Consider the following 15,258-nt stretch of genomic DNA (forward strand, 5'->3'; position numbering starts at 1 on the left):
ACACAGAAGGGTTTGCAGGTAGCTATGGATAAATTTGTGGATTTCTGCAAAGAGAACGATCTAGAAATTAACATTACCAAAACCAAGTTTATGGTCTTTACGAAGAAAAAGCCACAGAGGGGCAATGTCATGTTGAATGGGTCACGCGTGGAACAGGTTGAAGCTATGACCTACCTTGGTGTTACAATGGACTATAGATTCGTTGGCGCCACTTACCTCCTTCCGCCGCTCTCAGGTACCGGCCTCCGCTCGCTGCCTGCTTGTTTTTCTTCTTTTTCGCCGTTTCCGCCGCCACTGCCCCGGTCACTCTTTCCCCTCCTCCCGCTTCCCTGTTCCGGTCCCCGCAGTCCCGCCTCCCCTCACTGCCCATTGGCTACCCAGCCTCCCGCCTCCCTGCTGACCCTCCCTCCGGGCTCCTACTTATGACGCCCCTTCCGCGACCGCGCAGCGGACGCGCGCAGCGGGAGCGCCGATTGAGCGCCGAAGGTGCGCCAAAGGTAAGCCCGTCTGCGCCCGTCCGCGCCTGGACCGCGCCCAGCGCCAGACTCCCTGGTCCCCGCGCCCGCCAGCCCCCCCGCAGGATCTACGACTTCGCTACGCTCATCGCACTCAAAACCGCCCGAGCCCCCGGATGCTACCGAGCGTCCCCGCGACGCACCCATGGACCCTTCACCTGCCGATCCTGCAACTTCTCTTGCCTCCAAACAAGCACCACGCCCACCAAGACGGACAACAGCAACCACCTCAAGTGCATCCTGCTCAACACCCGCTCCGTCCACAGACACGCCGTGGAACTCTGGAACCTCCTCGACACCGCATCTCCGGACGTCGCCTTCCTCACGGAAACCTGGATGAACGACTCTTCAGCCCCCGACATCGCCATAGCCATCCCGGACGGCTACAAGATCATCAGGAAGGATCGCGTCAACCAGACCGGAGGAGGCATCGCCATCGTACACAAGAGCACCATTCGCATCTCGACTGACTCCATCGACGTATTCAACGCCGCCGAATACCTGCACTTCCAGATCCACACCGACCCCAAGACTACCCTCAGAGGCACCCTCATCTACAGACCCCCGGGACCACGCGCACAGTTCTGCGAAGACATCGCCGACTTCATCAGCCCTCACGCCCTCCCCTCCGCCGACTACATCCTCCTCGGGGACCTCAACTTCCACCTGGAGAACAACAATGACCACAACACCACCGCCCTGCTGGATAACCTCGCCAACCTCGGACTTCAGCAACTGGTCAACACCCCCACCCACTTCGCCGGCCACACGCTCGACCCACTCTTCTCGTCCAGCAAGCACGTCACCTTTAGCCACTCCACCGGACTTCACTGGACCGACCACAGCTGCGTCCATTTCAGCTTCAGAAAGAACACGGTCCACAATCACCCGAAGCAGGCTCCCCACAGAAACTGGAGCAAGATCACCGCCGACCAGCTCGCCACCTCCCTCAGCCAGAGCCCACCTGCCAGGACCACGGACCCTAACACAGCTGCCCTCGACCTCACGCAGTGGCTGACCTCCTGTGCCGACGACCTCGCCCCACTGAAGAACCCCCCCTCCAGACCCAGAAGCAAGAAGGCCCCCTGGTTCACCGACGAACTCAAGGACTCCAAGAAGGCCTGCCGCACCCTCGAGAAGGCCTGGCTCCTCAACAAGACCGCCGACAACAGAACAGCACTCAAACTCGCCACTCGCAGACATCACCAGCTCATCCGCACCACCAAGAAGAAATCTCTGCGGGAACGACTGGACAAGAACGCCCATGACAGCAAGGAGCTCTTCAACATCGTCAAGGAGTTCTCCAACCCCAGCACCGGCAACAACGACATCACTCCCTCACAGGACCTCTGCGACTCCCTCGCCTCGTACTTCCACCGCAAGATCGCCGACATCCACAACAGCTTCGACATTTCACCCCCGCACCCATCGGTTGTACCTTCGCGCCCCGCCGCCACCCTCCAGACATGGACCGAGGTGACCCCCGAAGACACGTCACGCATGATGAACACCATCCACTCCGGATCTCCGACCGACCCGTGCCCCCATCATGTCTTCAACAAGGCAGCCTCTACCATCGCACCCCACCTCCGAGACATCATCAACACCTCCTTCAACACAGCAACCTTCCCGGAGAGCTGGAAGCACGCCGAACTCAGCGCTCTGCTGAAGAAACCAACAGCGGACCCGACCGACCTCAAGAACTACCGCCCCATCTCGCTCCTTCCTTTCCCGGCCAAAGTCATCGAGAAGGTCGTCAACAAGCAACTGGCAGCCTTCCTCGAGACGAACGGATCCCTCGACCCATCACAGTCCGGATTCAGAGCCAACCACAGCACCGAGACAGCCCTCATCGCAGCCACCGACGACATCCGAGCCCTGCTCGACAACGGCGAAACAGCGGCACTCATCCTCCTAGACCTCTCCGCAGCATTTGACACTGTCTGCCACCGCACACTAGTCCAACGCCTCAACGACACCGGCATCCAAGGGAAGGCTCTGGAATGGATCATCTCATACCTCTCCGGCAGAACACAGAGAGTACGCCTCCCTCCGTTCCGCTCCGAGGCCACCGAAGTCATCTGCGGCGTCCCGCAAGGATCGTCGCTCAGCCCTACTCTCTTCAACATCTACATGAAACCCCTCGCTGCCATCGCACGCCAACACAACCTCAACATCATTTCCTACGCCGATGACACCCAGCTGATTCTCTCCCTCTCCAGAGACCCCGACACCGCCAAAGCCAGCCTGCACGAAGGGATGACAGACGTCGCTGAATGGATGAACATCAGCCGCCTGAAACTGAACACGGACAAGACAGAAGTCCTCATTCTGGGACCATCACCCTCCGCATGGGACGACTCCTGGTGGCCCCCGGCACTAGGCACCGCACCTGAACCGACGGACCACGCACGCAACTTGGGCGTCATACTGGATTCCTCCCTATCGATGACCAGACAAGTCAACGCCGTCTCCTCAGCTTGCTTCCACAACCTCCGCTTGCTCCGAAAGATCTTCCGATGGATCCCGACCGAGACCAGGAAGACGGTCACCCACGCTCTCGTCACCAGCAGACTAGACTACGGAAACACCCTCTACGCCGGTACTACAGCCAAGCTTCAGAAAAGACTTCAGCGTATCCAGAACGCCTCCGCCCGACTCATCCTGGACGTCCCCCGACGCAGCCACATCTCGTGCCACCTGAGAGACCTGCACTGGCTCCCTGTCAACAAGAGGATCACGTTCAGACTCCTCACCCACGCACACAAGTCCCTCCACGACCTAGGCCCAGGGTACCTCAACAGCCGCCTCACCTTCTACACGCCCACCCGCCGGCTACGTTCCGCTAACCTCGCCCTCGCCGTCGTCCCTCGCATCCAGAGAGCCACCGCTGGAGGAAGGTCATTCTCCTACCTGGCAGCTAAGACTTGGAACTCCCTACCCGTCCACCTGCGGATGACCCAGGACCACCTGGCCTTCAGGAAACAGCTCAAGACCTGGCTGTTCGAGCAGTAGCAGACCCCCTTCCCCAAGCGCCTTGAGACCCTTACGGGTGAGTAGTGCGCGATATAAGTTCCATGATTGATTGATTGATTGATTGGAGAGAGCAAATAGCAGCGCTTAGCTTGAAACTAACGCGCCTGTCCGGCTGTTTGGTGAAGGAGCAGCGGAGCTCTTTGACCAAAAGGGTTTTGCCCGCCCTTAAAATATACAGTGCAAAAATTAGTTCTGCTATATTATATGGGGCGGATATATGGGGTTGTGTGGACCTGGCTGTCCTTGATAGGATACAAAACAAATTCCTCCGAAATTTAGTTTGTCTTCCGCCTTCTACACCAGCTCTACCGCTTTTGATGGACATGGGGCTCCACTCATTTAAACACCAAGCCCAGTATAGGTTGGTGGCGTTATGGCGACGAATATGGTCTACGCCGGAACTTGCTATGTTCGCCCAAGAGCTTCAGGATGTTAGATCACAACAGGGGGCAGGCGAAATCCTTTGGTTTAAGTCAATTAGAAACACTCTTTTTGGAATGGGCCTCCCCCAGTTGTGGTCTGAGCCGAGCTCTCATATCTTTCCTTCTAAGAAAGATTATAAATCTCTCTTTTGGTCTATGGTCAAGGATGAACATGTTGCTCTCTCGGAGAAATCGAACCTGACTGGTTTGTTTCTGCAACATAAAATAGTCCCCCATACCGAGCGCTTTTGGGATATAATTGTGAAAACCATAGATAGGAAACTCTACTTTCAGTTCCGTCTAGGTACATTGCCATTACGGGCTTTTACCAGTGGCTGGCAGAAGCCGGTGACCCCATTTTGTCCATGTTGCAGCAATCATAAAGAAACAGTAGGTCATTTCTTGTTTGTTTGCAATGCTTATCACGAACCACGACATAAGTGGCTAAAACCCATATGCCATAGATTAAAGACCAGGTCCAGCAGGGAAGCCCTACTCATCTTAAGAACTAATACCTCTGAATGTCTTTCAATCGGATTGGCCAAATTCCTAGGATGGGCTTGGTTGTTAAGGTCTAAGATAGTTTATAACACACCGTCATGAACAACCTATTTGGTATATTATCTTTCTAGACTGTGTCTTTGACCAGTATTGTTACTGTGTCTTTGTATCTTTTTAAATGTATTTGTATAATAATAATCTTCCTCCATCGTCTTTATGAATACACTGAATTTAATTGAGGTTTTAATTGGTTTTAATTAATAATCAATTTTTTTAAATTGTATATAATGTTATTGACTATGTAATTTTGTTATTAATTGTATGTTTGTAAATATTTTGTCTTTTATGAAGAATATTCGAAATAAAGACGTTAAAAACTGAAACTGAATTACAATTGCCATCTGCAACGACCAGCATATCCTTGGTCTTCTCCCAGTAATAAACACCATTGCATAGTACAGTGTAGACCACTTCCAACTACCAATGCACTGCCCCCCAACACTCCCCAATGCAAATACTCCCTCCCCCCACCCACATGTCAGTGTGCCATAACCGCAGGTACCGGGATAAGTCTGTCTCGTAATTAGCCGTGTGAGCGGCCGCGGGCTACTCCCCACCCCCACGGTCAGGCGCCAAGCCGAAAGGAGAAGGGAAGCCCTCCCGCCCTCATGCGTGATCCGTCAGCTGCCTCTCCACCGCTACGCTGCTGCATGCTGCTCCAGTGCTCCAGTGCCCTCCTCCGCTTCTGTGCCCCACCCCCGGAGGTCAACCACTAGTGCTTCCCATGCATGTGCCATGGCTAACGCCTTTTCATCGTTTCCCCGCAGCGCTAGCTGCAACCTGAGCGTACTCCCGCTACCCGCCCATTTTGTGAAGGTAGCTCTCCACCTCGCAAAGCTGGGACCAGTTCTCGATTTCCAGTGTAGGGTAATCTCTCTTTTAGCCACCACCAGCCCTAAGTCGCAAAACTTGCTCGTGACTTTCGTGCGCGGATAACCTGCTTCTGCGTTAGTACCTTTTTTAAATCAGCTGTAAGAACTGGAAAATCCTTCGGGTGGTAATTATGCCTACTGTATGTTTTTGACTAACCATTGGCCTTGTTAATGTTTCGTTTTTTCAGAACAGTTTATATATTGGTTTACAAATGCTTATTAAAATTGTTATTTAGGCATATAGATACTTAACATATGACGTTTTAGACCATTTTTATTCCACTTCTAAAAGAGGTCCCCCTACACTAGGCATGTTAGCTTAGCCTTCACTCTTTTACTTCAGTTGTCAGACCACGAAATAGGTATGCATGTCTGATCTTTCTTAAAAATCGCTGTGAGCGCCTGTAGCACTATGCTCTCTTAATTCTGCTGCTCATTCTATGCACGTTTGTGAGTTTTTTTTATTGGAATGTTGCTCTAGGTATCTTTCGGCAGAATTGTTTATAGGGAGTGGTTTTCTCTGTTTTATCTAACAACTGCTAATATTGTTCTACTGCCATGATGTTATTGAATGATATGTATCTCAGTTTTACTTATTTATCATATGTTATTTTTTAATTGTGACATTTGCTGTGTAACTTTTATGTATGTATGTCACATCTGAATAAAGTCTTTGAAGTTTGTAATATAGCATTTTATTTCAAAATATTTTTTCTTAGTTCATTTTTAATAAACATTTATATGCATTTATATGTATTTGGTACAGTAACTCCAGAATAAAAACAACAAGTGCACAGGAGGTGTTTGTGGTATCCCATCGCTACTGTAGGTGATAGTTGAGCCAATTCTGTTTTTTTTACAGAGAGAAAGGACCCTGGGATAAACTGAAGGCTGTTTTCCTTACCTTCTTCCAGGGAGGTGCGAGGGTTTATTATGACTATTATGAATATTACCTTGAAAAAGTACTAGAAGCACAGCTAAGTGATTGCCAAGTAGAAAATCAAGTCCATCCTCAACAAGGTGGAAATTAATGCAAAGGGCAAAATGTTTTGAGGAGCTAACCAAAAAGATTATGCGCAGAGGCTTAGTCCACTTGAAATTTAGATCTGGAATCGATGTCAAGACAGAAATGTCATCTGAAAGTATGTATGGACCTCCAGTGGCTTCCATTCATAGGTCTGTAATTGACAGTGTGTCTTAATAATGCTATAGTAGCAGCTCTACACTTTGTTGAATGTGTTCTTGGCCTACCAGACAAGGACTTTTTGGCATTACTGTAACATAATAAGACACAGAAAACAATCCATTTAGAAATGGACTGCTTTGCATTGGCTAATCCATTTCTTGTACAGCTAAAATTAACAAATTGATGGTCAGTTTATCTGATGTCTTTAGTTTTGTCTAGACAGAGTTTTAGAACCCTTTTATTTCCAGGGGAATGTAAATCCCTTTCATCTGACGTAGAATGATTTTGGAAGAAAGTTGAAAAGGAACTAGTTTGTTACATGAAAATCAAACACTGCTTTTGGAAAGAAACCAGGGCGAGTCCTGCTACTTTGTCTTTATGGAAGGTGTTCTATTGTTCCTTACTGGAACATGCTATCCCTATGGGCTTAGGTTATGGCCACTAGAAAGGCTGTCTTCCGTCTGTAATCCAAAACTTGTATTGATCATTGCTGTTTGTTTTTAGGGCACTGAACATGTTCTCATGCAAATCTCGACTCATCTATTCTTTTCAACTCACTGTTATACAGTGACGATACAGTGACCATTTGCTGAAAACCTTCCTTTCGTTCTAGAGTTTACCCGTGAGGTGACAGACACCCAGATGCCCCATGTTGCTCCAGTTATTCTTCCTGAGATGTACAAGATCTTTACAATGGCTGAGGTACGTGTAAATTACTTCATTTCATTTATCTGTTATCAAGAACTTTCACCAAAGCAGCAATCAAATTGTAAGCTAATGGTGCAATAGTTGGGTAGAATATTTGTAACTGGCTAAAGAGATGCTGAGGGGAAAAAATGCGGCGAAAGCTAACATGTTCTGTGAGACGTCACAGCAAAAGGGCACATAAGGAGAGTGTAGGAAGCTGGCTCTGTTTATGCTATGACAAAGTAAGGTATAGTGTGCACAGAGTCCAGGGGGTTCCCCAGAGGTATAGCGGAGGCTAAATTAGGTAAGTACTAACAGCTCTATTTGTGGTAGTGTGGTCGAGCAGTTAGGCGTATCAGGAGGGTGTGTTAAGGGTTTATTGTATTCACTTAGGTAAATATAAAAAAAGGTATACTTATAATATATTTCTAGAACCAGGACTTAGAACAGGCAAGTAGAACATGCATTCAGATGCAAAACTTTACAAGAAAATGCAATGGTGGTTGAAATTGGAATCTTCATAGGTTTGTATTTGCTTTTAAAACAGTCAAACATACATTGGAAATTTGGCGTACTTTTGGATTTCCATTTAGTTACATCAACTACTCAGCGTGATATGCCTAGATATCACGCCATGGGTCCTACAATACAAAGGTAAGTAAGACAATTTTGGGGTCGAAGCAAAGTTACTTTGGTTTCAATACAAAAGGCAGTTCAACACGGAACATTTGTGGGAAAAAAATCTTAACGTGGGTTCCTATGGAAGAAAATGTTATCGGTTTGCAGGTAAGTAAACGTCCTGCACGAATAGCTTTTTGGGGTTATAACCAAGGTTCCCCAAGGTTCAAGAAGGCACACAAATCGCACCACCAGCGGCACTAGGGCTGCCGCGTGCAGGGTGCATGGGCCCAATGTTAGCCAATTGGGCTAGGGGGCACCCCAGTTGTGGGGGAGCTGCTCTCAAGCAGACCACTCTGTCTTGGGAGTCAAGCTCCTAGGGTTGTCAGAGCAAAGGGGGTCACAGGTTGGCACCGTGTCCACACCACCAGCAGCGCATGGGCTTCTGGGTGCAGCGGGCTTAGGTGTCGGGAGCCCAATGCAATCCCATGGAGGTTGCCTGTTTTGGATTTAGCCTGTAGGCTTGGTCCAGGAAGTCTTCCGGGAGGAACCAACAGTGAGGCAGGTAAGTTGGGGGGGCTTCAGGGTGCATTGGTGCCTTTTGAGGTCGGTTTTCACCTTACTGGGCCATTCGCGGTTTATGGGGAGGGAGGGGGGTCTCCGTGCAGAGCCTGCAAGCAATGTCAGGGGGTCCTGGAGGGGTCGACACATGGTGGATCCGGACTCTGGAGCGCTGGAGGATCTCACTGGGACCCGTGGGCCACTCGTACTGGAGCCGTAGGCAACTGGAGAAGTGGCAGTTCGAGGTGTCTGGTTTCTTTGTCCTCAGCAGGATTAGTCTTTCTTTGGAGCAGAGCTGCTGTTTGTGGAGTTCTGGTCTTTGTTGAAGGCAGTCAGTCCTCCCAGTGGTTTTGAAGGTGGCTGGCTGCAGGACAAGTCAACTTTTGGCGCAGGATCTCTGGAAACTGCAGAAGGTCCATTAGCGCTGGTGCCAAGTCATTTCTTCTTTAGTCTCCTCTGTTTTGCGTTTTCTTCCATCCTTCTTCGTAGGTTGCAGGAATCTACAGAGGCAAGGTTCAGGGTGCCCCTAAATACAACATTTAAGGGCGTTACAGTGGTGTGCAGGTTGTGACCAATGGGTCCCTTCCTTTGGGTGAGTACACCCCCTATTATGCTAGCCTCCGGGTGGAGGCGGGCATGAGCCTCTCGCCAATTGGCTGTGTTCCCTCATCTTCAAGATGCAGGGGACTGGGATGTGTGCTTCACCTTGTCTCCCCCCACCTGAGGGGTGGGGTTGGCAAAAGGTGGGCACACCTCTTCCTAACTGGTTTTCCCTGCTGATTCTCAGGCCCAAAGTGGCGGGTCAGAGCCGGTGGGAGCCAGTTTCTGGGGGCAGCAAAAGGCAGGGCCAGGTAACAAAGGTGGCGGTCCTTTGAAACTTTGAGCTTTGTGGACCCAGCCCATTCTTGTGGAGAAGGCATGACACCTCTTCCCAGGATGGACTTTGTTTCTGGAACCAGAGAGCGGAGGTCCTCTGCCCAGGGGTCCTGAAACCTGTCTGGTGGTGACAAATGGTGGGTAGCCATTCAGGAAACACCAGGGCTGGCCGTTTTTCTGGGGGCATCTCTAAGATGCCCTCTGAGAGCATCTCTAACATGCCCTCTGAGAGCATCTTACATTGAATCCCACACTGGCATCAGTGTGGGTGTAATCTGCGAAGAAGTTTGCTACCAAACTTATCCGGTTTCAGTAAAGCCATTATGGAGATGGTGAGTTTGTAATGACCAACTCCCAGACCACATACTCTTAATGGCTTCACTGCACTTACAAGGTCTAAGAATGGACTTAGACATTATAGTGGTACAGTGCTCATGCAAGTGTATTCTCACCTGTGGTCTAGTGCACCCTGCCTTACATAAACTAGAATGGTGTGGTGTCCAAAACAAACAATGGATTTAAGACAGATCTGTGACTGGGGGTGAAAGTTTGATTAATTCATCATTCCGTCCTTCATCCGTTCTTTTTGGATTTGTTGCTCTAGGTGAGAAGGGTATGCCCAGATGTTGGTCCTGTGCTCTCTACGCCACCAGATTCAGGCTAGCCTGGCTGAAGAGGGGTGTTACCCCCAAAACTGGTCCCAGGATGCTTGTTTCTAGTCGGGCGAAGACCTGGCCTGCCAGTTTGGGCTGGACTGTTCCCATGGGGGACAGGGTCAAGACTGATTTGCATATGGCTGGGTCTAAACTATAATGGTGTGCTGTGAGAAAGTGGCTCTGTATATACTGTTCCCAAATAGGAACAGGGTGTACAGAGTCCACAGTCCCCAGAGGTTTGGCAGAGGCTAAAGTTAGATATAACCTTACTCTTTAAAGTGGTAGCTTGGTCGAGCAGTAAGGCAGTATCAGAGGACAGTGTTGTTGCACACACTCAGTCAGCAAATGGTCTCACACACTCAATAACTGAACTCTAGGCCAATGGTTTATATATAAAAAAATATATTCTTGTTTTATTTTAGAACCAACAATAGGTATTAAAATATACTTTCTCAGAATGAGATGCTTTATATAAATACTTTTTCAATATGCAATTGGCTTTTGTAGAAAGTTACAAGTGGTTGCAATAGGCAACACAATTTTAAACACAATAATGCATTGAGTTCAATGGAAGTTTCAAGTTATTTGCAATAGATTACTTTTAGGATTACTTTTGTGATTCCAGGACTGGATCCTAGATTCAGTCCTGGGACGGTACTTAGAAATAAGTGATAAAAGTCGACTTAGTTACTGTTATGATTGTTGGACAATATTTTGCTAATTCAAAAGTTGACACTTTAGAAAATATTTCATAGAAAACAGTCAATGATTCCCTATGGAAGAAAATTCAAGTTGCAGGTATAGTATGTTCTCGTTACATTTGTAATCCAGTACTGGGTGCCTAGACTCAGTACTGGGACCTTTATCCAAAACAAGTAAGTAATTACGTTTTCACAATTTATACGATTTTTAAAGAATATTTCAAGCTTGCAGAAATCGACACTTAGAAGAAATTTCACAGAAAAACAGTCAATGGTTTCCTATGGAAGAAAATTGGGTTACTGGTAAGTACGGTTGTGAATATTTTTCAGAGTCAGTGCTGGGTACCAAGGTCCAGCACTGGGAGCTCACCTAATGGCAGGTGAGTATTTTCGTTTTAGTTACTCGGCTGATTTTTGGTGAATATTTTAAGTTTTGAAAAGTCCACACTTAAAAGAAATTTCAGGAAAAAACAGTCAATGTTACCCTACGGAGAAAATTGAGTTATCGGCTTTAAGGTAAGTACTCGACTGGCAGAGCTAGGGTTCTGGGCATAGACTCGGGTGCCCCAGGGTCAGGTAGGTACAGTTGTTGCACCCTCAGCGGCACAGTGGCAGCCGGGTGCAGAGAGAGTTAGGCCCAATGTTATCCTATGGGAGGCAGGGGGACCTTGGTTGGTGGCTGCTGACTAGCAGGCCATGCGGCTGTGGGAGCTGGGCTCCTGGTCACTTGCTCAGGGTAAATGGGGAAGTAGATAGGTGCAGAGGTTACACTGCCAGGGCCACTCGAGGGCTGGGTGCAGGGTGCTTTTGAACCTAAGGGCGCTCAATTGATTTCAATGGGAAAGCTCCGGTTTAGAAAAAAACTGTAAGCTCGGGGACGAAGATTCTTCAGGTGCCACCACCACTTCGAGAGGTAAGTTGGGTAGTTGGAGGATAGGTAGGTACCCCGGAGTTGGGCACAGGGGGCGCCGGGTGCAGGGGTGCCTTTTGGTGTCGGGAAATCTTACCCCCTGTTGATCGCGGTTGGGGGGGCACCTGGTTCTGAGGCTGCAGGCGTCGTCAGGCGCGTCGAGGGAAGTCCTTGGGTGCCGGACTCGGGGTCACAGTCGCTGTGGGATCGTCCTTGTGGTCTTTGTTCACTCCGGCTCAGGCCAGTCTTGGCGGGTGCAGTGTGTGAAGGGTTCGCGGTTCCGGGCTGATGCCAGGGATTAGAAGCAGATTTTGAGTAGAGCCTGTACTCATGGGAGTCCCAGGAGCTTAGAGCCAAAAGGTAGCCAGGTCCTCCGGGGTTTGTGAGGTTGCTGGCCACAAGAGATGCCGGGTTGGAGCAGGTTCGAGGGTCGACAGGCCAGTAGGGCTGGGGCCAAAGCAGTTGGTGTCTTCCTCTTCTTACCAACTGCAGGGCAGGCCTTCTTTCTTCTTTGTATTTCGGAATCTGGAATCTGGGGAAGGAAGGTTCAGGGTGCCCCTAAATACTAAATTTAGGGGCGTTACAGGTAGGTGAAGGGCAGGGACCAATGGTTCCTTGTCCTGGGGTGGGTACTCCCCCTATCCTGCCTCTCTCCTGTGGGAGGGGGGGCAGTAGCCTAGTCCTGATTGGGCAGGGCTCCCCATCTTCAAGATGGCGAGAGCCTGGAGATGTGCTTCTCCTCGCCTCCCCCACCTGAGGGGTGGGGTTGGCAGACTGGCACATCCCCTGTCCTTATTTGGGGTTTCCGGCCAAGCTGGGGAAGCTCACAGAGGCGGCATGCCTTTGAAGCTTCCCCCTACCCATCCTGTGGGAGGAGATCTAGCACCTCGCCCAGGATGTGCATTGTTGCAGGCCCAGGAGAGCAGGGGCTCTCCTACCCAGGGGTCCAGCAACATGTCTGCTGTGTGGCAGCCTAGGCAGCCTCTCAGACCAGACGTGGATTGTAGGTTAGGTTTCAGGGGGCATCTCTAAGATGCCCTCTGGGGTGCTTGGTACATTAAATCCCACACTGGCATCAGTGCGGGTTTAATGTGCTGAGAAGTTTGATACCAAACTTCTCAGTCTTCAGTGTTGCCATTATGGTGCTGTGGAGTTCGTGTTTGACGAGCACTCAGCACCATGTACTCTTAAATGGCAGCACTGCACTTACAGTGCCCAGGAATGGACCTCGGTACTGTAGGGGCACAGGGCTCCTGCTCCTGTGCCCACACACTGGCATAGGGCACCCAGCTAGAGGGGTGGCTGATGTATGCCATGGCAGTGTAGGTGGTGGGCATGGCACACAGGGATGTGTGCCATGTCGACTCTTTGTTTTGTCCTGTACTCAGACACTCAGCCTGCAAGGGCAGTGTGTGTATGTTAGGGTACAGGGCCTCTAAGGGTGGCACAATGAGTCCTGCAGCCCTTAGAGGCCTTCCCTGGTCACAAGGCCCTGGGTACCATTTACCAGAGGCTGACATGTGGCCAGGGTTTGCCAATTTGAGTTTTAGGTTTTTAGGGAAGGAACATAGGCCCTGGGCACCTGATTGGCACACTCAAAGTACATTCAGAAATTCAGCAAAAAGTGGAGGCATACCATGCAAGAAAGATGGCACTTTCTCACATGTGCCGTGCAAAAAAAGATGGATTTAACCCAGATCTGTGACTGGGGGTGAATGTTAATTCAGCATTCCGCCATTCATTTTCTGTTTTTTAGCATTTACCTAGGCCACAGGCAGTGGGTTGCAGGCATGGCACACAGGGATGTGGGCCACGTCGAATCTTCACTTTTCTCTGCACCATAACACACAGCCTGCAATGGCAATGTGTGGGTGTTAAGGTGCAAGGGCTCTAAGGGTGACACAGTAGGTGCTGCAGTCCTTAAAGGCCTTTGATGGTCTCAGTGCACTTGGTACCCATGGTACCTTTTACAAGGGGCTTACTTGTCGCCAGAGATGTGCCAATTGTAGGTACAAAGGTACAATTGTGGGGAAAGAACACAGTGTCTGGGTACCTGATTGGCAGGGACTTAGGGCACATCAAGTCAATGTACATCAGAAATCTGGCAAAAAGTGGGTGAGTTACTGCAACAAAAACCCACTTTCCTACAGAGAGTTTTCCAAAGCTTGGGAACATGTAGAGATTTAACTCAAATAAGAATGGCACAAGGAGGGCAAAGGTCAGATAAGGTGCTGTGTGAGTAAATTAAACTTCCGCCTGGGGCTGTGACTGTTACTAAGATTAGAAAGGTCAAGACCATGAAATGATTTGTAGGCAATATAGAAAAAACTATTTAAAAAGACCGCTAACTATTGGGAACCAAGGTATGTCGAAATATTAGTAGAAGCAGTAGAGAGTTTGAAAAAATAAGGTTACCAACTGATTTATAGATTGGTTGAGGTGTTGAAGGGCATGTACTTGGTGAGCACCGGTGTAGGAGAGTAGTATCTGCTTCACATGGGTACCCCCACTTTTTGCTGGTGTTTCACTGTTTTTCGACCTTAGTCTGGCCGTGGCCCTGCTAATCAGGACCCCAGCCTAGCTGCTTCCTCTCTAAAATGGTTTGCATGTACATTGGGTACATTCCTAATTGGATTCTGGAGTGCCTTATAAGCCCCTAGTATATGGTATACTATGTACCTAGGGCATAGGTACCTCAGAGGCCTACCAGGGGCTGAAACATGTATTATGCCACCCCTGGGAAGCACTCCATAATGACTCCACAGGTCTGCTACTGCAGCCTGGGTAAGGTAGTGCATGCACCCCTTACTGTGGCATAGGCTACCTATATCACTACCATTGCACACACACACAAAACCTATAAGTCACTCCTATGGCAGGCCTTAACAATCCTGAAGGCAGAGTGCTTGGTTTTTATGTGAGCGGGTGCCCCTGCATGAGCAGAGCCCATCTGCAGCGTTCGGAGTACCTCCTCTGATGCTGTTTGTGGTGCAGCCTGACCATATACTCTTAAGTGCATTATAACCTCGCGGTAAATGTTAACTTTGGACTGGCTGCACGGAAACATGTCGTGTTTGGTGTCAAACACTTTGGTATACTACCCCCCCCCCCCACCAGTTCTGGCAGCGGGGGAGCATTCCACCCTTCTAGAGGGAGAGACATGTTCACACTGGTCTACCCGGTAAAGACTTTCTAAAGCCCTGTCATCACAAAATGGATGCCACTGCCACAGACACGGGTCTGGCCTCCTGCTGCTGACCGAAACTCCGGCAGGGGAGGCCTGGACAATAGGATTCCTGTCCCAGGGAGGTGTAACCACCTCCCCAGACAGGCAGATGTAACCACCTTCCCAGACAGGCAGATGTGTATTGGGGCTGGGCGGGAGCACACTCTGGTGCTTTGAAGTCCTGCACTGGGGGCACACTTGGTGTCCCTGTGCAGAGTCCAGTTCATACCGTTTGCAGGGGCTAACTGCCCCTGCTCTGGCGCGAAACTGGACAAAGGAAATGGGTGTAACCACCCCTCTTTCCAAACCCTCCCGTAGGTGGGTCCGTAGAGTATGTCCAACCCCCAAACTTAGTATAAGTATGGAAACCCAGTCCTTGAGACTTTAGATTACCCAGGTCGAAACTCTGCAACATATATCCTGGACCTTCG

General features: G+C 49.6%; 1 protein-coding gene across 1 annotated transcript in view; it reads left to right on the forward strand.

Moving 5' to 3' along the window:
• Positions 1-15,258, forward strand: part of LOC146866928 (importin-9-like) — a 283,453-nt gene that overhangs the window by 163,680 nt on the left and 104,515 nt on the right. The window contains exon 5 of the mRNA XM_085603249.1: positions 7,206-7,294. Within this exon, the coding sequence (XP_085459375.1) occupies positions 7,206-7,294 (89 nt within the window). The remainder of the gene's footprint in view (positions 1-7,205; positions 7,295-15,258) is intronic.

Source organism: Triturus cristatus, chromosome 1_2, assembly GCF_964204655.1.
Source record: "Triturus cristatus chromosome 1_2, aTriCri1.1, whole genome shotgun sequence".
Classification (NCBI taxonomy): domain Eukaryota; kingdom Metazoa; phylum Chordata; class Amphibia; order Caudata; family Salamandridae; genus Triturus; species Triturus cristatus.